The sequence below is a fragment of the Rhinoderma darwinii genome, chromosome 2 (assembly GCF_050947455.1).
Source record: "Rhinoderma darwinii isolate aRhiDar2 chromosome 2, aRhiDar2.hap1, whole genome shotgun sequence".
Lineage (NCBI taxonomy): Eukaryota > Metazoa > Chordata > Amphibia > Anura > Rhinodermatidae > Rhinoderma > Rhinoderma darwinii.
In genome coordinates this window covers 214,556,908-214,580,828 of record NC_134688.1, presented here as the reverse complement: position 1 = coordinate 214,580,828, position 23,921 = coordinate 214,556,908, and the positions used below count along the sequence as shown (strand labels likewise).

The window sequence follows — 23,921 nt, the reverse complement described above, 5'->3', positions numbered from 1 at the left end:
ACTATAGTTTGGTTGACACATATACAGTGTGCAGTACTTTGGGGTTTTTAATGTTGCTATTTGAATACAATATTAATTTATACAGTTCGGAAAAGCAAATGTACCTTGCCAAATGTGCCTTGCCAAAAAACATATATAAATGATGTAGCAAAATGTGTCTGCAGGGTACGTTGTATCTTTTGAGTGAATATATAGGCATCACCTCCATGTGTTACGAACAATAAATGTGGACATGTTTATTATGTTGGTTGTCCAGGTATGTCAAGCTTGTCAGTTGTGTTTGAAGTCACCTCCATACCTACATTAGACTTGTTACTAATAAATCTTAACTAACTACGAGCCTTTTCGCATCTGCTTCGGAGGGGCCTCCGTCACAGATCTAGCCACAGAATGCTGTGCTGTTGTTTCTGGTAAAACCATGGACACCCCAATGGAAACCCGACGGAACCCATTAAAGTCAATGGGTTCCGTCGGGTGCCAATTGTGTCCATCATGTAATGGAACGAGCTCTCGGTATTTTCATTTCTCTGCTCCTCTGACAAAGCATAGCAACGGAAATGCTGTCGCAGATGTGAACAGGCCCTACTGTTGCTATTATTATATATTACTAAAGTGCAGAACCCCACAAGCACATAATTTACTCCTATATTATATATGTATATTTCTTGAATTTTTTATTTTTTTTTATTTGTCTTTTTTAGAGTTACATTTATTGAATTTTTTATGGAACTGAACACATTATAAAACACAATAAAAAAACACAGATCTGAATGTATTTTTACTACACAACTTTACAGCAGTCTGTTTAATGGAAATAGCAGCGGAAGGTCTTGTCGTAGAGAATGAGGTGCCAGTTGGCTATAGCGCTCTCCTAGTGTAGCAGCCGTCACCTTCACACTTGTATGCTCCTATATTGTTGTCTCTGGTAGGACTGATGCTGCTACATTTGTTTTACAGCTGCTTCACCAGTCATATCATTTTACCTGCACAACACATTAAATCTAAGGAAAGTTTGTGCCAAAATTCTGTAATGCTTTGTGGCTCTTAAGATTCATTTTTCCATAACCGTTTTGAGAGTCTTTATCTTATGGCCTATTACACATGTATCTCAAACTACCCAACTGTAGACATGTTGTTTGTTTCAGGATATCACTACCTCTTAAATCCGAAATTGCTAGACGCAAATAGTGAAGGTGTAAAAATCTTAATTTTCACTGTAATTTTCCACAAGGCTTGAAGACTTTTCCCCCTAATCTCTCCTTCTCATCATATGAGTCTTCACTTTCATTACTACACAGAAAAAAACAATAAGTAGTTTATGTATTCACCTCCATTATTTTGCATTGCCCAGCATCTTGGAAGATGATGCCACTATATAAATAAATAATAATAATAGTATTTCTGCTAAAAAGAAAAAAATCGCTATTGATATAAATCCTTGACACTCTTGTGTCAAGTTCTAATTTGGATTTTGCCTAGGTATATCTGTTTCTGGTAAGGCTTCATGGCAACCAGTATGGCCGTCTTTTCAGCTGCCAAAGAGGGTGTCGGCCATATTTCCTTAAGTTTCGAATGTCAGGTCTTTCTAATTATGCGTTTGTTTAGGAGCTAGAAATGGTTAAATAAATGTAGGTCAGAAATCAATATATTGCACAAAAAGAAACTATTGAGTCTTTGTTATGACTACGTTTATACAGTTCGTGAATATATGAAAAATATGTTAACACTGACACAATAGTTGTGAAAAGTAGTCATTTAAATAGGCATATTAGCGGGTACTGCCATATTTTTGGTTTGTAAGGCACAACATGTCATTTATTGCGTTACTTAAAGAGGATCTGTCACTAGTTTATTAATTCTCCATCTACTAGCTAATCGAATAGGCGCTATGATGCTGATAACCACAGTGTAATTTTCTTTCAAAAACATTTATTTGCAAAGTTATGAGCGTTTTCCTAAATATCCTAATTTGGCTATACTTGCCAAATAGGAGGTGACTCTTTCTTTTCACTCTGGGCGGTGTAATGTTTTCTGTATGACGCTGTCCAATCAGCATACAGCTTCTCCCCCTTCCCAGCCCAGCAACACAGTGTGATCATATAGTATACAGCTTCCATTCCCGACTGTGTTTTCAACTGGTGATATCTCTGGTTGTTTCACAGCTATAACTCCGATAAAAGATTTGAATCTCATCTTCCATATTCTGCCAGAATCAGTGTTTTATGTGGTCCACAGCCCGAGATATGGCTATTTGAAGTAATCCCCCTTCCCTCCAGCCTCAGTCTCTCATACTGTGTAAAGCAGCTTCATGTTGATAGGACAGGGTCAGAGGCTGTGAGGTAGCTCCACTTCAGGAGAATCACTGGTGTTGACACCCACTTTTCAAGTATGGCCTCACTTGCATATTTAGAAAAAAAGCTCATAACTTTTAAAATAAACGTTTGGGGCACAATTTTCACTATCATTATCAGTGCGACAGCGCCTATTAGATTAGCTTGGAGATTGGGCATTACTAAACTAGTGACAGAGCTTCTAACTGGTTGGTCAAAATTTGTCATTGAATAACATTTGAGGAGATTTGTCAAAACTGGTGCAAAGGAAAAGTGGAGCAGTTGCACATAGCTACCAATCTGCTTCCAGCTCTCAATTTTTAGAGGCCCCTTTTTCAAATGAAAGCTGCAACCTGATTGGTTGCTATAGGCAACTGTTCCACTTTTTCTTTGCACCAGTTTTGATAAATCAAAACTGTTTTAGTTTAGTAAAGAGATTACTAGCCAATACACTTTTAGTGGTCACTGTTGGTAATGTGATGTTAAATGAAAAGTTTTCATTTTTTTCCCTACTTTACTGTAGCTCCCCCATCATCTTCTCGTTAATTTACCTCTTCCGGTGGCCCATTCATGAGATTTAATGCTGCTCTTCCATTGCATGTCCCCTTACCCAGTGCTTCTTCCAGCATTTAAGATTACATGAGAGCATGTCACGCTGCGTTATATGTTACAAAGAGTATGAGACTGTGTTCGCACAAGAAATGCATCTCTGAGGCCTTCCATGAGTTCTACAACTTGAGACCATTAGAGCTCATGAATGGGCCGCAGGAAGAAGTAAACATATGATGGTGGGGGCATCTTTAAATAAAATGTGTAAATTCATTATGAAAGTTTTATGCATATTCATGGATATTCATGCTGGGCGCTGAAAGGGTTTCTTATTCTGATGATCACTTTCTTAATGTGCGCAACGTGCTCAGTCTGGTGTAGTGTGAGGGAGCAGATGCAGAATAAAGCACATTCTTACTTAAGCCTCATTCTTTTAAATCCTGCCTGAAGACACAAATGAGAATAGTTGTGTTATCGGAAGCTTGTCTCATGTGATGTGATTTTCAGTTTGATCCCTGATTGTATTCATAAGACTTTAGAGGGTGCCATATAAGCACTCTGGAATTTGCTAAAGACAATTAGGAAGAAAGGGGTTAATCCCATTTGATCCTTAATTAGTGACTAGATGATTATTACACTAATTAAATGCATTGTCTATTTTTCAACAGGGGAGTGGATTAAATAGAATTCTCTCACTGATGCCAGAGACACACTTGCATTTTATTGTTAATAGTGTGTTGGGGCAGGTTTACTAGGCGATTGTGGCTAGACCATGTTGTAAAATGCACCAAAATGTGGTGCGTTCTGTCTCATGAGATCTATTTATGAAGCAAATACGCCAAACTGAACAGATGTTTGCGCCTAACTAAACAAAAGTGTTATAAAAGGGGGTGTGACTGTGCAAGAATGGAGCTTGGCTTAAAATGCGCTAAAGTGCATCAAAATTTGGCGCAAAAAACGGTCATAAATTAAGCTAGCCAAGAGTTAATATAAGTAAGAGAAAAGTATTGACCAAAATGCACCAAATTTATCATACAGCGTGCACCACCGTCATAAGTTTGGCGCATCTTACTACCTGGTCTAGGTTAACACACTAAGGGCATGCCCACACGTGGCGGATTTCCTCCGCAACTGTCCGCATCAATGCCGCACAGAATCTGCTTTGCAGATTCTGCGGCGGATCTGCCCAAAATGTGCAGTAAATTGATGCGGACTAGCTGCTGCGGACTAGCTGCTGCGGACTTCGGGAAAAGTGCTTCCCTTCTCTCTATCAGTGCAGGATAGAGAGAAAGGACAGCACTTTCCCTAGTGAAAGTAAACAAATTTCATACTTACCGGCCGTTGTCTTGGTGACGCGTCCCTCTTTCGGCATCCAGCCCGACCTCCCTGGATGACGCGGCAGTCCATGTGACCGCTGCAGCCTGTGATTGGCTGCAGCCGTCACTTAGACTGAAACATCATCCTGGGAAGCCGGACTGGAGACAGAAGCAGGGAGTTCTCGGTAAGTATGAACTTCTATTTTTTTGACAGGTTGCTGTATATTGGGATCGGTAGTCACTGTCCAGGGTGCAGAAACAGTTACTGCCGATCGCTTAACTCTTTCAGCACCCTGGACAGTGACTATTCACTGACGTCTCCTAGCAACGCTCCCGTAATTACGGGAGCCCCATTGACTTCCTCAGTCTGGCTGTAGACCTAGAAATACATAGGTCCAGCCAGAATGAAGAAATGTCATGTCAAAAAAGCAAGACGCATCCGCAGCACATATAACATTTTCATGACAGCTGCGGACTTCATTGCGGAATTTAGAATCTCCATTGAAGTCAATGGAGAAATTCCGCCATGAGTCCGCAACCAGTCCGCCACAACTCCGCAACATCCATTGCATGCTGCGGACACCAAATTCTGCACCGCAGCCTATGCTCCGCAGCGGAATTTTCTGCCTCGTCTAAACGAACCCTACTAAATAGAAGTGGAAGTCAATGGAGAAACGGCTCCGCTGCGGATTAACGCTGCGGAGTGTCCGCAGCGGAATTCAAGAGCAATTCCGCCACGTTTGGCTTTGCCCTAAATCTAAGACCGCATTAGAAAATCTGCCCCACTGTGTTTTACTAAGATGACTCAAGACAATCATATGTACTCTATATCTCTAAATACTCTGCAGCAGGATATAAACCAGCATCAAAATACCCTTCGGCTATTCGTGAATAGTCCAATAAAACGGATATTTACTTCATTAGTCTACCTGAGCAAGTTGTAGGTGATCCCGAAATGTTATAAATAAGGTAGACGTAGCTTACTGTTGACGTGACAAGACACCGAATACTATCCAGCATACATCATGGAAAGTTCTCATTAGCTTTAGTCAATGTTTGGTGTTTGTGCTATATGTGTGGCATTCCCACTTACCATGTGCCCTTTATAATATGACAGAGAGACCTTTGAGCACCCTTATTCACCCGGGCATGGGTGCTACTGCTACCTCTGTTCTGGTGGTTTATGATGCAGGTGTACTGAATTTTCATGGGGCTTGCTCCCTATTGACCACCTCCCAATTGGTTTGCTGGTTTATGATGTACATCAGTAATGTCTGACTTCTAGGACATATCTTTGTAGCTCTCCTTATTAATTTTGGCTCTTATTTCACTTTACAGACTGTTTGCCGATATCACAAGACATAATTTATACCAACTAGCTCTTAAAGATGCATTACAAATGATCCAGGGCTTTACTGCTGTGCTAATGGGAGACAGAAAAAAATGGCACTATTAAAATATCACCAGCAATTCTTACTTTTGTATCTACTGGTCAACAGCTCTGTTCCGAATCTTATATATTGTTTTATTGTAAATATGACATTTTGCTTTTATGCTTTAACATGTGATTGCTTGTCATGTATCATGTTTATGCGGTATGTGTAGTTAGCACGCAAAAAAATAACCTCTCACTAACACTCTGCTGAAGATCAATGTGATCTATTTTCCGAGAGTTCAAGGTCATCTGAATGGATTTGTTTGAGAGAGTTCTTAAATTCTTCTGCTTGCAGAAAGCGCTGCAGAGCCTTGCGAGGAAGGTGTCCTATAGTTAGGCAATTAGACGATACAGGAGGAAATCAATGTGATTATCCAAAACGCAGGAAGAGGTTGAATATGAAGCATTGAAGCTGGCATCTCCATAATTAGCAGACACCTTGGTTTTGTTTTGACATGTCCTTTAGGAGCTGCCATCATTAATAGTTTCTGAGACGTGTGAAAAATGAAGGTCCTAATACAGTTTTGTCATGAATAGAAGGGCTGCTGGCCGGGGCTTCCATTGATGACTGCTTGGACCAGCACGGCTAAGTCTGCAGCAAACACCGTCAGTCACAATCATAGCCATTAGAAATATGGAGCCTCAGAAGATGAGCGCTTTAACTGCTAGTGTGATATCATGATTCCTGGCACTATTATCAGATTACAACCCTTCCTCGCAATCCTATATTGGCTGGAAACTGTTCTATAAAAAGGAACACAAAATGTATTTTGCAGTGAGATGGATTAGACACCGGAGATGTTTATCCCTGAATGCCGGCCCATAATATCTTAGAAAACCTATAGTAATTGCTGCTGACTTGTATCCACTGTAATTGTTGGCCCCAGGTGAACGATTCTTTACTTAGGAATTAGGTTTACCCTTGTGCATCATTAATTACACAGACTATAGTCTTCTAGTCTTCTGGTATCTGAGGCCTCTCTTTATTTCATAGCTGCCAATAAGAACACCCATAGCGTGAATTAATTGTAATTTTATAGAACTGAACACTACAGATTCATCAACTCCATTTCACTACGTTTTCCTCCAATACATCTGAATAGGGTTTTAAAATAATAATAATTCTGCAAAACATCTGCTAGATGTGTACATAACCTAACACTGTATGAACCAATCACACAAAACAGCTCTGTTGGGGCATGTTCACTCAAGGCGAAATGCTGCGTAAAAGCACACATAATATCCGCCCTGGGCGCCACAGGGGATTTCGGTCGAAAACCCGCACCAAAATGTGGTGCGGTTTTTCTGCCAGAATGCCCGCTGCGGAAAACAGAATGTAAAAAAAAAAAAAATGTTACTTATGTAGCCATGGCGGTGCGTCCCTCTGCTATACTGCAGCCCGGCCTCCTGGGATGACGTTTCATCCCATGTGACTGCTGCAGCCTGTGATTGGCACATGGGATTTTTTTGTTATTTCTGAGTTGTGATTTTCCGCCGCAAAAATCGCAACATCTGCTATTTTAAAAAGCAGCGATTCTGCAACATCATGCTGCAGGTCAATTTCTTAGCGTTTTTTTCCGCTCAGTATTTACGCAGCGTGTGAATGAGATTTGTTAAAATCTCGTTCACTCTGCTGCTACTGTATTATTCTGTGGATTTTCCTCAACAAAATCCTTTGCGGAAAATCTGCGGTATTTACAGTACGTGTGTACTTGCCCTTAGGGTTCGTTTACACATGGCATTTTTGCAGGGCAAGTATTTGTAGCTGCACAGATTTTTTTTTTCTTCTAGGCGTACTCTTATTACTACTGTATAGTGTTATTGGCTGCTAACTTTTCTTAGAAATGTAATATCACATACAGTTTTGGGGATTTAAGCCAAGTCCAGTTTTTAAAAGCATAGGTTTTTTTATAACAAAAAAAAAAAGATTTCTTTATTTACACTGAGTAAAGATCACTTTTCAGAAAATAGTAATGCCTGTAATGACTTCGATGTTACTTGATTATATTTGTATCCTAAACGGACAAATAAAGATGGAGACGTTATACTTTGACAAATGTATTTGTTTAAAGTGATAATATGTTCTAAGAAGAAATATATCAGTAAGAAGTGTATTGTTTTATAATATATTTAAAAGATAAATATATTCGACAAAAACAGATTACAGTTCATTTGAAAAGTAAAGCTCACCTCCCGTCATTACTTAAAAAGCACTAAGTTATGTTTAATGAGATGAATTGTTTCAAAAATTTAATATAAAATAGTAACTACCAAATTCTTCAGTATTTCACACAATAGGGAATTTTTAGGCTCTACATAAGGGTATGTGCACACACACTAATTACGTCCGTAATTGACGGACGTATTTCGGCCGCAAGTCCCGGACCGAACACAGTGTAGGGAGCCGGGCTCCTAGCATCATACTTATGTACGATGCTAGGAGTCCCTGCCTCGCTGCAGGACAACTGTCCCGTAGTGTAATCATGTTTTCAGTACGGGACAGTTGTCCTGCAGCGAGGCAGGGACTCCTAGCATCGTACATAAGTATGATGCTAGGAGCCCGGCTCCCTGCACTGTGTTCGGTCCGGGACTTGCGGCCGAAATACGTCCGTCAATTACGGACGTAAATAGTGTGTGTGCACATACCCTAAAGGAAACCTTTTAAGTCAGTAGCTGTTCCCTAGTTCACCAAGATCAACTGGCACCAAAGGCTTCCCTTGCACTTTGCCACCTAGTCATCCAGTGGGTGCATTATATAGTTATTGAATTCTGTACAATGATAATTCTTCGCATACAAAGTTAACCCTTTAGGCCTGATGTACACGGCAGACACATGTGCGTAAGGCTGTACAGCTCCGTGCTAGGGAGTAGCAAGATCTCCAGGTGCCACCCAACGATGCTCCATCAAGTGCCATATGTATGGAGCAAGTCTCCCCTAATGCTTTCAGGGGTGAATATCTCCTTACATATGGCATAGAATTGAACATAAAAAAACTGTGTGTTTCCGTATGAAATTGGAAATCAAGGTACAGTAAAGACCCATGCACCTCTACAGACTACAAAATCAATCCTTAATAGTGCCGTGTGAATGAGGCCTACTGGCCAACTTTCAGATGCACCTATCTCATGACCGGTGAACTATAAAATATCCTCGACCTTCTACACTTACATTTGTGTCTTTACTTTATATTCCATTTATTCTATTATGGCATCGCTTGTATGTTCACTATTTCAGTTGTCCATTCTAAAACACTGCTATGTTCTTCATCTCAAGTGTTCTGCACCTTTTGTGTATGACTGTATTGCTTTTACTTTATTTTTTACTTTTGTTAATATTGTTGCATGATTATTAAAAAAATACTTGTCACATTTATTTTTATTTCATGATGCTTGTACATAGAGCTTGCACCAAACTGCATGGCCACTTAAAATTGGGTTCAACAAAATGTGTTTATTCTGTCCCTCCTTAAATGATCAACTTCAGTCTGAAGCTACAGACCCTCATATACTATTGTTAAATGGTTACTGATAGCATTGCTTCATTATCATTTCTCTATTTTCCCTTGATCAGCTGCAAGATAAATAAACTTTCCAATGCATTTATTCTTTGCTATAGAATATTCTTTGAACTGCTTCTTAAAGGGGGTATCTGGTTTAGAAAACCCATTTTTCAAATACCTTATAAGATATATTTATTAAGTTAACAGAGGGGGTCTCTCATTCAGAATCTCCTTCAAGTAGCTGGAGCAGAGATTGGCTACAAAGAGTGTGTGTCTACATCTCTCACTCTTTTCTCTCTTTTTTTTCTTCTCTCTCTCTTCTCTTTTTTTTCTCTGAAGGACTTGGCATGTACATACATTACATAGATATTTAATTTATTCCAATTTGTGTCATGTAATGTCTAAAGAGGTTTCACCAAGATCAACATTTATCACCCATGCACAGGGTAGGTGATGAATGTCTGAATTCTAGTGATCCATTGGGGTCCTAGCGATCAAAGTCCATGGGTCTGAGAGAGATAGCCGAGTGGTGTACAGACTTTGAACAGAACTTCACCGTGCATGCTGGACCCCTGCCGCTCTATTCAAACTCCTTCTCACTTTGGTCGTGCAATGAGGAGGAACGGTGGGCTCAGGATTGTGGGACCAGCATTAATTAGACATTTATACCCTGTGGATAGGTAACAAATATCGATCTTGGGACAACCCCTTTAATTTCCCCTGTGTGTGTACTGTGATAGTTTGCTGCTTCACTACTGCCATCTGTGCCACCTAAAAAGGTGAAACTTTAAAACACATGACCTGCCTAAGTAGAGTCGTGTGTTAACGAACCTTCCTTTACCCCATCCTATCCCCCCACCCCCACCTTTAGGAAAGACACGTGACACCGAGGTTGGATGTGAAATGGCCACAGCAGCCGTTTATTAATTTTACAGTTTTATAAAAACAATTTAAATCCGAAACCTTCGGATAACTAGTTAGGAATCCACCAGAGAATTCCTTCTAATAATTCACATGACCCAACATGGGTCAGAAACGTAAATAACAATTTAACGTTAACATTAACCCGAGCAGAGGAAGTCCTTGAAGCCCTTTCAGATATTCCTTTTTTAAGAACACACCGAGTTAGCCATCTGCAAACCACTAATTACCTCCAGCCGTAAACCAGCTCGGAAGCACCGTTCACCTCTGCAGATGGCTCCAACCACTAGAAGTCCACTTCAAGGGGATAACACCCGATGAAGCCCTCAAGTGATATACCGACCACTAGAAGTCCACTTCAAAGGGATAACACCCGATGAAGCCTTCAAGTGATATACCTTCTACCAGAAGACCACTTCAAAGGGATAACACCCGATGAAGTCTTCAACCATGTACCTTTTTTGGGGGACGCATACCCCCGATGCGACCCCCCCACCATTTTGTACTGACTGGCCTCAAGGACTCCCCCCGCCAGCTGCCATGACAACAGAACCTACTCAGGAAAAACGGAAAAACATGTTAGATAAGCACACAAATAAAACACAACACTCCTATATGGACGTACGCAAAGACCCACCACGTAACAAACCAAGGGCGGGAGGGTGGGAGCTTGTCCTTACTGTGTTACTCCCTCCGCTGCTTCCGGCTCAATGCCGAAAACAGCGGGAAGAGCAGCAACGGCCCCCTGACTCCTCCCTGACCCCCTCCAACTCCCTCCAACTCTCCCTCACAAGTTAACCCTTTCCCTACCAGGGAGGTCATGGAGGCTTCCCTTCAGCCCTGCAGGCTCCGTCCAGCCCCTTCTTGACCTGCCTAAGTAGAGTCGTGTGTTAACGAACCTTCCTTTACCCCATCCTATCCCCCCACCCCCACCTTTAGGAAAGACACGTGACACCGAGGTTGGATGTGAAATGGCCACAGCAGCCGTTTATTAATTTTACAGTTTTATAAAAACAATTTAAATCCGAAACCTTTGGATAACTAGTTAGGAATCCACCAGAGAATTCCTTCTAATAATTCACATGACCCAACATGGGTCAGAAACGTAAATAACAATTTAACGTTAACATTAACCCGAGCAGAGGAAGTCCTTGAAGCCCTTTCAGATATTCCTTTTTTAAGAACACACCGAGTTAGCCATCTGCAAACCACTAATTACCTCCAGCCGTAAACCAGCTCGGAAGCACCGTTCACCTCTGCAGATGGCTCCAACCACTAGAAGTCCACTTCAAGGGGATAACACCCGATGAAGCCCTCAAGTGATATACCGACCACTAGAAGTCCACTTCAAAGGGATAACACCCGATGAAGCCTTCAAGTGATATACCTTCTACCAGAAGACCACTTCAAAGGGATAACACCCGATGAAGTCTTCAACCATGTACCTTTTTTGGGGGACGCATACCCCCGATGCGACCCCCCCACCATTTTGTACTGACTGGCCTCAAGGACTCCCCCCGCCACAGCGAAACAGGCCTTGACCACCTTAAGCCTGTGAGTTCCTCCACACCACCACCGCCCTTTCTATGCCTTCTGCTATCGCCAAGCTCCAAAGATCAATGCCAACCTCGGTCAGATGAACCCCGTCACTCCTCCAGAAATTCCCCACTCCTGACTCCAAATCCCTATGCCTCACGCAAATGCCCCCGTTTTTTGCCACAAAACGGGACACCGCCCGATTAACTTTAATGCGAGCCTTATTGACTCTCTCCACAGATCTAGCTAACCGCCAATGCTTTCTTGGGACTATGTCCGACCACACTATCACCAACTTGGGATAAGATACCCACAAACACAACATATCATGTTTGATATCCCGCACCAACTCACGAAAGGGGCGGACTCCTAAGTCATTCCCACCCACGTGCAACACTAAGACCTCCGGAACCCTATCAAGCCGAGCATATGTCTGGAATTCCGCCAACACCCTGCTCCACGACATACCTCTAAAACCCAGCCAATGCACAACCGCATCCTGTCGCGGAATGCGCAACTGGCGACCATCCGGGCGGACGTCCGCCCTCAAAGCCCCCCAGTGCACGTAAGAATGACCCATCAACCACACCAAACACGGAGGCGAATCTGAAACGGAAAAAACAATTAGGCACCACCATATAACATTTTTAAAGCGTTAACAACAAAATTCATAACATATGGGGGCGGACATAGGACTTAAACCTGTTGGACTCCCAACGACCAATACGCCTCACCCCCTCATCATCCAACCCCCAGCGCCCCGCTTCTGTTGCTGCGCCAATCCTGAAGGAATGAGATGAATATGAGCCTGCCGCGACACCAACCGCCGTCAAACATTTTTTAAATACAGCTCCAAACTGAAACCTGGACAAAAACGACCCGTCCACATGACGTAACAAAGGCAAATCTGGAGACCCCCTGTTTGGCGTAAAACCCCGCATGCACTCTACTGGGCACATAACCGACCCCGGGAGGGCGAACAAAACTATCAGTTTACCCTTCCCTACTTGGTCAGTTTTTGACCGACGCAACCATACCTCCAGCCGATCTGCGAATAGGCTCACCTCCCCAGATCTCAGCCCCCCTGCCTGTTTGGTACTTGGCGACACCAACTCACCTATTCTAAATGCCCCAAAGAACGCTAACGAAAAAGCCAACCGAAACAAATCCATTTCGTATGAAGAACGACAGACCGATGCTAATGAACCGCCCAACGAGCTAAGCAAAGCAAACGACACAGGCCTTCTACTATCCGCCTCCACCCTAACTCGGCGCAACCCCTTCAAAGCCTGCGATACCAGAAATTCCTTCGATACATCCTGAAAGCCCCGCAACTTAAACCCAAACGCCACCGCAGATATGAACCGGTTCACCTTCGCCACTGAAAACCCCGCCTCCCAGGCGTCCCCTAACCAGTACAAAAGTGCCACCAACCTGTCTCTATCCGTATTGACGTCACCCAACTCTCTTACCCACTCCTCCCACTGCCTCCAACAAGCAGCATAAGCACTCCACGTCGTGCGCGCCAAAGACCTTTGTAACAGTTGTTCTACGGGACCGATACCAGATCCCAAAGATGCTCCGGACAAGCCAAACCGAGACGTTCCGCTCCCGGTGCCAATTGCCGAAACCGGTCCCACTGCGAGCGAGAAAGAGCATCAGCGATACAATTCCGTACACCCGGGACATGCACCGCCACCACCCACGCGTTCAACGACAAACACACCAACACTAAATGTCGCAACAATTGAACTACCGGAGGAGAGGACGCCGTGATGTTATTAATGGCAAGCACCACCCCCATGTTGTCGCAGTAAAAACGGACCTTCTTATCCCTGAGCCTGTCCCCCCAAATGGTAGCCGCCACCACGATGGGAAACAGCTCGAGCAGGGCCAGATTCCGCGTGAGTCCACTGGACACCCAGCTAGCCGGCCATTGACCTGCGCACCACGGACCTCCCCCGTAAGCTCCAAAACCGCCCGCCCCAGCCGCATCCGTAAAAATATTCAAATCACTCGTATCCTGCGCTGGGGCCATCCATAGCGAGCGACCATTGTACTGGCCCAAGAAGTCATCCCAAACCTGAAGATCAGCTCGGTGCTCCTCCTTGAGCCGCACAAAATGATGCGGCGCACGCACTCCCGCCGTTGCCGCCGCCAACCTCCTACCAAACACCCTCCCCATCGGCATAATCCGGCAGGCGAAATTCAACTTCCCCAGCAGCGACTGAAGCTCCCGCAGCGTCATTTTCTTCATTCTACAAGCCCGCCGAACCTCCAGCCTCAAAGCACCCAACTTATCCGCAGGGAGACGACACTCCATTGCCACCGAGTCTATTTCGATTCCCAAAAAACAAATCGTCGCTACCGGGCCCTCCGTTTTTTCTGGCGCCAAAGGAATCCCAAAATCCCTCGCCACCTTCTGTAGTGCATGAAGCAAATTACCGCAAACCGGCGAACCCCCCGGGCCAACGCACAAAAAATCATCTAAGTAATGAATCAACGAGTCGACCCCGGATACTCCCCTCGTTACCCACTCCACGAAGCTACTAAACGCCTCGAAGTATGCACAAGAAAGGGAACACCCCATCGGAAGGCACCGATCCACGTAAAAAGCCCCATTCCAAAAACAACCCAACAGCCGTTGGCTTTCTGGATGAACCGGCAACAACCTGAACGCCGCCTCGATGTCGGTTTTTGCTAGCAGCGCACCTGGACCCGCAGCCCGCACTAACCCCACCGCCTTATCGAATGAGGTATAAACTACGGAGCACAACTCGTCATCAATCCCGTCATTTACCGACGAACCCTTGGGATACGATAAATGTTGAATCAAACGAAATTTTCCGGGCTCGCGTTTAGGGACAATACCCAACGGGGACACAACTAAATCTTTTACCGGCGACTCAACAAACGGCCCCGACATGCGGCCCAACGAAACTTCTTTTAACAACTTTTCCGACACGACTTTTGCATGCAAGTAAGCCGATTTTAAATTCCTCCGCGTAACCGGAACCTCATAAGGAGGCGGAGGAATAACAAAACCAACACGAAACCCTTCGTAAAGCAACTTAGCCGCCGCCCTATCCGGATACTCATTTAGATAAGGGGCCATCTTTTCCACCCTCACCGGCGACACCCCCTTGACCAGCCGCGGAGGGCTGGTTTCCTGACCTCTTTTTCCGCATACATTTTGCCGCCCCGTGTGAAGCCCCATTACACTCGGAACACACGTGCTTGAACTTGCACGTGGCCCCGAACTTACACTGGCCTTCATTAAATTGCCAGCAAAAACCCGCCTTTCCCCCGCCGCTTTGTCCAACCTGACTAGACTGGCCTCCCTGTCCGGCGCTCCCGGGAAAGGACTGCCTAACCGGAGCCGTAACCCGTAACCAGAGAGCAATATCCTTCTGGTCCCACCGAATCGCCGGCCGAACCGCTTTTCGCTGACGGAATTGCTCATCGTACCGCAGCCACGCCTGACCCCCATACGCCCTATGAGCCTCCCCAATGGCATCAAAATAACAAAACAACGCCGAACAATTTTCCGGCGCCTTTTCCCCTATCACACTAGCCAATATGGCGAACGCCTGCGACCAATTAACGAACGTTTGCGGGATAAGCCTATACCGCCGCTGTTCTTCCTCGTCCTTTTTACTCTCGTCCCGCTTGCTCTTATCCAAATTAAATTTAGCGAGCGGCAAGAGAGAAAAAATCTCCACATATTCGTCCTTCCAGATCCGCTCGCGCACCTCCTGCTTTAAATGCGCCCCCAACGGACCCTCGAAACAAACGTACACCTCCCCCCGAGCACGGTCATCAATATGCACCCGATCTCCATCCTTTTGTGCCTCGGTCTGTACCGACACCGCGACCGCCTCCCTAACCGCCAGCACGGGCCGCGCCTGTACCAATCCCACGTCCCTGGGGCCCTCCCACACTACCGCCGGGGACACTTCCGAAACTACCGGCGCCGCCGCCCTATCCAGGCGCCCGACCAGCTCCCTCAAGCAACCCACTAAATCTGCCAGACCCGCGCCATCGCGCCCGCCCGCGCCACTACCGGCCACCGATGCGACGCTAGCAGCCCCCCCCGCTGACACCCGACATAAAAATCGCTGGATACGACAATGATGGAGTTACACACTCACCGGGCCGCACAGGCGCTGTGTTCCCGTCAGCCGGACCATCCTGACCTCGACGATACACGTCCAGTTCACCTTCCTCCAGCTCCTCTCTCGCAGACGACTGGCCATCCCACCGACATCTTCGGATCGGAGATGATGAAGCGCTGACTGATGGGCCGGCAACCTGCCGCCCGACCGATGGAACCCAGACTTCCGACTGGACCTGTTGCCTCAACGTCGCTGCAGATCTAGGCGTCCGTCTCGCTGATCCTGAAGAGGCCTGCCCCCTGGCCGGAACATCACCAGGCGGGGCGGCCGTACCTCGTCTTCCAGATCTTCCATCCGATGGTGGAGGGGTGACAGGGAGCCCGGCCTGCGACTCCCTGCTCACCGCCGGACCCCGTCGCGGCTTGGGATTCCTGCCAGGACGCAGGGCCTGGGAAGGGGCGGTCCCCCCAGCTGCCTGGCCTGCAGCGTCCGAGATCGGGCTCCCTCTGCGACGCCGTGTCCGCGGGACTCTCAGGACTAAGGCGCTCTGGAGGTCGAGACCGCCGGGAGGGACGGGTCGACCCGGCCTGCGTCGCCGTCACCCCCGGCAACGCTCTCTGCCTGCTCCGGACAGGAGCAGTTGTTGCCGACTCCCCCCCCGCCGCCATGCTAGGAAGGGGGCCGGGGGAGGGGAGCCTGTCCCCTGCAACAGACCCCGAACGCCGGGCCTGACATGGCAACACGGCGTCCGGGATCCTCGCTAATGCGGCCACGGTCTCCTCCAGCCATCCGGGACCGTGGTGCACAGCAGCAGCACGCAGCTGCTCTAACAAAAATGCCTCTGACATGCTGTACGAGCGCGGGCAACGGGGAGCTTGTCCTTACTGTGTTACTCCCTCCGCTGCTTCCGGCTCAATGCCGAAAACAGCGGGAAGAGCAGCAACGGCCCCCTGACTCCTCCCTGACCCCCTCCAACTCCCTCCAACTCTCCCTCACAAGTTAACCCTTTCCCTACCAGGGAGGTCATGGAGGCTTCCCTTCAGCCCTGCAGGCTCCGTCCAGCCCCTTCTGGAAATAATATAATCAGCTTCTCATGAAATATGGTGCTGCTGTTCAAATCTAACTTTAGACTGTATGCTTGCCAGTCAATGGTAACTGCATTTAACACCAAGAACGTTGATACATACATACTTAATACTTAAACTACGGACAGTCCTTAAAGACCGGTGAGAGAAGATGTAAAGACCCTTTTACACCGGCCAATTATCAGGCAAACAAGCATTCACAGAACGCTCGTTCCGGATCATTGACCTGTGTAAATAGGGCAACGATCAGCCGATGAACGAGAAAATGCTCTTTCATCAGCTCATCATATAATTTATGCAGTCTAAAATATTATCATTGTCGGCAGCACACCCCCCTGTGTAAACAGGAAGATGTGCTGCCGACATGATAGTAATGTATGGGGACGAGCAATCGTAGAAATTGATCGGTCGTCAGCATACATAGCTCCTTAAGTCATAGAAAAAGATCAGCAGGTTTTTTTTTTACATGTACCAGCCATTGATTATAGCATCAATCTGGTCTAGAAGAGAAGGCTTGTCTAAATTCGTCTCTATTATTCAAGCATTCTCTGTAAAGTAATCGTTCCCTTGCAACTTCTCTGTTTCGAGTGTAGTACAGTATAAAGTTGGCTTTATCTTTTATAAATCCTTATTTGCAGTACAGAATTCTCTACCCTCTAAAGGACTTAAAGGAAAACTCAAATGAAAAAAAGATAAAATGGCTATTGTGTACTCCTTGTATGTGTTTTCTAAGTATACATTATAAAAACATGGTGCTTCCTGTATTATCTCACTAAATGGTTTATAGATTGTAGCAGCTTGTGCATGTTATCTCCAAGACATTGTTTTTTTTTTCTTACAGCAGGAAATGTATCATTTGTCTGATTATTGATTACCCTTTCCTGTACAGGTATCAGTTGGGGCAGTCAGTAATGGGATAACGAAGTTAATCCCAGGGCAGCAAGTATTTAATAAAACGTAAGGCCCTTTTACACCGGCCGATAAGCGGCTGGTGCAGCGAGCGCCGATCAACGAGACAACGTTGATCGGCGCTCGCTTGCTCCGGTCACATGGAGCTATGGATGAGGACGAGCAGTCGTTACGCCGATTGCTCGCCCCTATACATTATTATCATGTCGGCAGCGTGTCTACCTGTTTACACATGGAGATCTGCTGCCGACATCGATAATCTTTTACTTTTTTAAAACTATACGACCAGCAGATGATCGAGTGTTTGCTCGTTCATCTGCTGATCATTCCCCCTTTTACACAGGGCAGTTATAGTCAGCGAGCGTTCTATGAACGCTTATCTGCCCGATTATCGCCCAGTGTAAAACCCCCATTACTAAACCTTATGTGATAACTTTGGGAATTGTGATTGTGAACCCTACAAAAAAACTCAAGCTCACTACTTATGGTGCTTAAAATGCTATAAAACATCCTCCCAAGGGAATAAGTAATGACAAAAAATGTTGATTTAGGAAAAACTTGGACATTATTCTTCAGGAATCCAATAAACTGGATTACTTGTACTATCAATGTAGAATTTGATCCAATTACCAGTATCGGGTTAGGGTTCAAAAAATCTTTCCAAAACAGGGAAAATTGGACTATGCCTTTCAATTATGTTTTTGCCTCGTTTAGGCCACTTCTAAGGCTGGATTCACACGAGCATGTTCGGTCGATAAAGGACGGAACGTATTTCGGCCGCAAGTCCCGGACCAAATATAACTGCAGGGAGCCGGGCTCCTAGCATCATAGTTTTGTACGACGCTAGGAGTCCCTGCCTCTCCGTGGAACTACTGTCCCGTACTGAAAACATGATTACAGTACGGGACAGTTGTCCGGCAGCGAGGCAGGGACTCCTAGCGTCGTACATAACTGTGATGCTAGGAACCCGGCTCCCTGCAGTGTGTTCGGTCCGGGACTTGCGGCCAAAATACGCTCCGTCCTTTACGGACCGAACATGCTCGTGTGAATCCAGCCTAAAGAGTTAGCTAGTGAATAAATATATGTTTTAATCAAATTCCTTTTATGTGTGATGAACCAAGGCTATGTACACACATGGACACTGCAGTATTGCTTTGGATTTTCCATGTAGATTATGCACTGACAATCTGTAGCAAACCACAGTAAAATGCAAGTGAAGGTTTTTTTTAAAACCTCATTCACACACTGCAGAAAAATTGGTACAGGTTTTAATGCTTGCGTATTTTCAAATGTAGAAGAGTAGCGTTTCACCCTTGCCATTACAGAGGCAGTGTTCTGAACTAAAAATAAATACCTAGCAGACATTGCCTCCTAAACTAAAAAATGTAAGAGCCAAATACAATTTTTAGTCGCCAAATTGAAATACATACTGTATATAATTAATGTTAGAATAAAAAGAATGTGTATAGTGCCCCATATACCTCTCCTCCTTCTTATTCCTTTTATGTTTCTTACTATAATACTGCCCCTACAACCAAGAATATTGCTACTACAATACCGCCTCCTATAGACAAGAATGTAACTACTACAATACTGCCCCCTTTGTACGAGAATATAACTACTATAATATTGCCTCCTATGTACCAGAATATAACTATTCTCATACTGCCCCTATATACTAGAATATAACTATTATAATACTGCCCCTATATACTAGAATATAACTATTATAATACTGCCTCCCATGTACAAGAATATAACTACTATAATACTGCCCCTATGTACATGAATATAACTACTATAATACTGCTCCTATATACAAGAATATAACTATTATAATACTGCCACTATGTACAAGAATATAACTACTATAATACTGCCCCTATATACAAGAATATAACTATTATAATACTGCCACTATGTACAAGAATATAACTACTATATTACTGCCCCTATATACAAGAATATAACGAATACTGCCTCCCATGTACAAGAATATAACTACTATAATACTGCTCCTATATACAAGAATATAACTACTATAATAGTTCCCTATATACAAGAATATAACTACTATAATACTGCCCCTATATACAAGAATATAATTACTATAATACTGCCCCTATATACAAGAATATAACTACTATAATACTGCCCCTATATACAAGAATATAACTACTATAATACTGTTCCTATATACAAGAATATAACTACTATAATACTGCTCCTATATACAAGAATAAAACTACTATAATACTGCCGCTATGTACAAGAATATAACTATTATAATATTGCCCCTATGTACAAGAATATAACTACTATAGTACTTCCCCCTATGTATAAGAATGTAACTACTATAATAGTGCCCTATATACTGTACAAGAATAGAACTACTATAATACTGCCGCCTTTGTACAAGTATCTAGCTACTATAATACCGCCCCCTATGTGCAAGAATATATCAACTATAATACTGCCACCTATATAGAAAAATATAACTATTATGTTTCATAAACCATTTACCAGTACACCAAACCCAACATCTATTACTAATGCATCTATTGGTCCTAACTATAAAAGACTACTGCACTGTCGCTTTCTTCGACATTCCCCTGTCAGTGATGGATTAAGTAGACCATAAACCCTTGGCTGTCCCACAGACTTGGGACCCCCCTCCCCACCGCCGCCCTGCCACATCAGGTGTATGGTACATACCACGTTCCTTAAACATATTTTAGCACATGTGAAATATATAAATCAATATTTGGGCCTAACATATGTAACCACCAGCTGTTATACTGAGCCTAATATTTTTCAATATAATATATATTAGGCCCAATATATAATATACTTTGGTTATGAAACACTCCATTATACCCCCAAATTGTGATTTAAAGTGTACCTAACCTTTCAGGTAACCTTTTAGAATAAGCTTTCGTGTGTACATGAGGAATAACACTTTCTGGCCAATATGTTACTTGTATCTGGCATTTTTTAGCAGGTTTTCCTTCTGCAGGCCTTATCTCTAATTCTCCGTTTTCTCTGAACTAGTGGGTGGAGCCTAACGGCTATCATATCTCCCATACACAGCACAAATAGAGAAGAGAATATTCTGCTCTCCTGCCTCTTTGTAGCACACACAGAAGCAGTAGCAGCATGAAGGACATTATACAGCAGTAACGAGCAGTGTAGCTGTGAGTTATAACACTTACTGGAAACTACAGCAGTGTCTCTGTCTCTCTCACACTCTGCTCCCTCCATTCTACATAGTCTTCTATGGGCAGCTGTAACCTTATCCCTCAGTGAGCTTAGTGCGTATTAACTGGAGAAGACGGATTTAGCAGTAAAGTCAGAGTGAGTGAACAGTTAGGAGGTGAGGGGGGTGGGGAGCGTGATAAGTGGAGAAAGAGGCATTTTTCTCTTATAATCTATATAACAAAGCTTTTTTTTATATTCGCTTGTGCTATTTATTTATGCAATGTTTGGGACCAATTAAATATTGGAAGGTTCTAAAATATGTTATTAGGTTCCATGCGATCTAAGGGTATGTTCACACGGAGTGTTTTCAGCCGTTTTTCAGGCCGTAAACGTCCCGAAAAATGGCAGAAAAATCGGAAGCAGAACGCCTCCAAACATCTGCCCATTGATTTCAATGGAAAAACTGCGTTCTGTTCCAACAGGGGGTTTTTACGCACCCGTTTTTCAAAACGGCCGCGTAAAAAAATGGCTGCGAAAAAGAAGGGCATGTCACTTCTTCAGCCGTTTTTGGAGCCGTTTTTCATAGATTCTATAGAAAAACAGCTCCAAGAACGGCCATTAAAAACGCTGCGAAAAACGCGACTTTGAATAAAAAAACTTCTGAAAATCAGGAGCTGTTTTCCCTTAAAAACAGCTCCGTATATTTAGACTTTTTTATTTTGTGTTTGCACAGACCCTAAATAGCAAGTTGAGCGTCTATGAGTGCAGCTTTGGCATGAAGGGCTACAGCACTGTGATGTGGGACAGTATGTGTATATTCATCCCATTAGACCTATGTACATATGAAGCACTGCATATATATATATTCGCACACGCTCTAAATTGTGTTCTCTCCTTTACGAATACCAGCATTATGCCCCATTAACTTATACCAACCTGACCTTTTTATCTTTATCATTATATTAACAATTAACTTTCTCATCATTGTCCTAACACTATAGTAATGCTCAGTAATAGGCATATTCAGTGGAGTAGCTGAAGAGAAAAGGTACATAGAGATGGTACTAGAGGCAGCTTTATAATGGACTGTACAGTATTGTGCATTGTGGTGTCAGTGTATTAGTAGGAGAAATTTTTGTTTGGTGAGATGAATGTGGGCAAGAAATTACCTAGACCCGGCAGGTGCTGCTTGTGCATAATAATCAGGGTGTTGGGCTCTGCAGGCGGTTGCGGCGGACTCAAGTGTTTAAACAGCGCAGCCATGGACACTGAGAATCTCTGACCATCCGAGGAGCTGACATCAAAGAGCAGAGCCCATCTCTTTCCCATACCCACCCAGTCTACCAGTCTCTTGTTCCTCTGGCGAGCAGGGTCAGAGGCGAGTCATAAAGATAAAGACTCAGAAAAGCGGTGGCGGGGCTAAGTCGGGGCTAAGTCGATGTAGCTACTTACCTGCAAACGCTGATGCTGCTGCAGAATCAACTGTAGCCTCTGGTGCCGATGTGTCCTCGCTCGTCTGACACGATGCAGGACCTGGGGCAGGAAGTGACGTCACAGCGTGATCTGCCAGAAGCTGGGCGTTCTGAAGAGAAGTGGATGATACTTCTCGTCAGAACGCCCAGCTAGTAAAAGAAGTAAAAATGCCCCGATGTACCCACATAATACACGCCCAGTTGTACTTTTACTTTTCAACACGCCCAGTTGTACTTTTGCAAGCCTCATTTGCATAAATACAAAAATGGTCATAACTTGGCCAAAAATGCTCGTTTTTTAAAAATAAAAACGTTACTGTAATCTACATTGCAGCGCCGATCTGCTGCAATAGCAGATAGGGGTTGCAAAATCTGGTGACAGAGCCTCTTTAAGTACAACTGGGCGTGTTTAAGGTTATGTCCAAGTGGGCGTGTATTGTGTGTGTGTACATCTGGGCGTTTTTACTTGTTTTACTTTTCTGGGCGTTGTGAATAGAAGTGTATGATGCTGACGAATCCGCATCATCCACTTCTCTTCGTTACCACCCAGCTTCTGGCAGTGCACAGACACACAGCGTGTCCTCGCGAGATCACGCTGTGACATCACTCACTTCCTCCCACAGGAACTTCATCGCGTCGGATGAGCGAGGACACGCTGTGTGTCTGTGCACTGCCAGAAGCTGGGTGGTAACGAAGAGAAGTGGATGATGCTGATTCGTCAGCATCATACACTTCTATTCACAACGCCCAGCTAGTAAAAGAAGTAAAAACGCCCAGATGTACACACACAATACACGCCCACTTGGACTTAACTTTAAACACGCCTAGTTGTACTTAAGAAAGCCTAATTTGCATAAATATAAAAATGCTCATAACTTGGCCAAAAATGCTCATTTTTGGAAAAAAAAACACGTTACTGTAATCTACATTGCAGCGCCGATCTGCTGCAATAGGAGATAGGGGTTTGAAAATCTGGTCACAGAGCCTCTTTAATAATGCTGACATTTTTAGAAATGTTTTTTTATTTCAGTTTAAAGAGACACTCCAGTGAATCTTTTTATTATTGCCACCATTTGTACAGTTCATCTGGTAAAAGGTTGGGCAGGACTTCCTCTTAGGGCATCCACAACTCCGATTTCTCATTGCTTGCGCTGCGGAATATATTTCTGATAGGATTACATTGTAAAGTTTTACACTGCATATTTTTATGCTGCGTTAATATGAGGCAAATACGTCACATGTGACTGCACCCTTAGGCCCCAAGCATACGACCGTAAAAAATGGGAGCGCGGCCAGAAAATGCGGCCGGCCGTGCCCGCGGGCAGTTATTACGGGCACGGCCGTGTGCAAGAAACCTTAATGTGTCATAAATGTATGTTATGGGAAACACCTGTAATGTTAAATTAATGCAGGCGTATCAGTGCTGTGGACATTAGGCTCTTGTATAACAGACATGAAAAGCCCTTATCCGCTTACAGAACCGAATTATTGGTAAAATGTACATACAAATAATATTTTGTAAAAGTCTAGTAATCTGCAGGTAATCCTGTATTAC

At 44.2% G+C, this 23,921-nt stretch overlaps 1 protein-coding gene across 5 annotated transcripts in view; it reads left to right on the top strand.

The window, feature by feature from the left end:
• MSI2 (musashi RNA binding protein 2) overlaps positions 1-23,921 on the top strand; it is a 628,067-nt gene that overhangs the window by 482,592 nt on the left and 121,554 nt on the right. Inside the window, exon 11 of one of the 5 annotated variants that reach the window (XM_075852824.1) lies at positions 5,534-7,675. The exons of the other annotated variants lie outside the window; for them this stretch is intronic. Within the exon in view, the coding sequence (XP_075708939.1) occupies positions 5,534-5,574 (41 nt within the window). The 3' untranslated portion in view covers positions 5,575-7,675. Of the gene's footprint in view, positions 1-5,533; positions 7,676-23,921 lie in introns of those variants that run through there. 5 annotated transcript variants of the gene reach the window in all.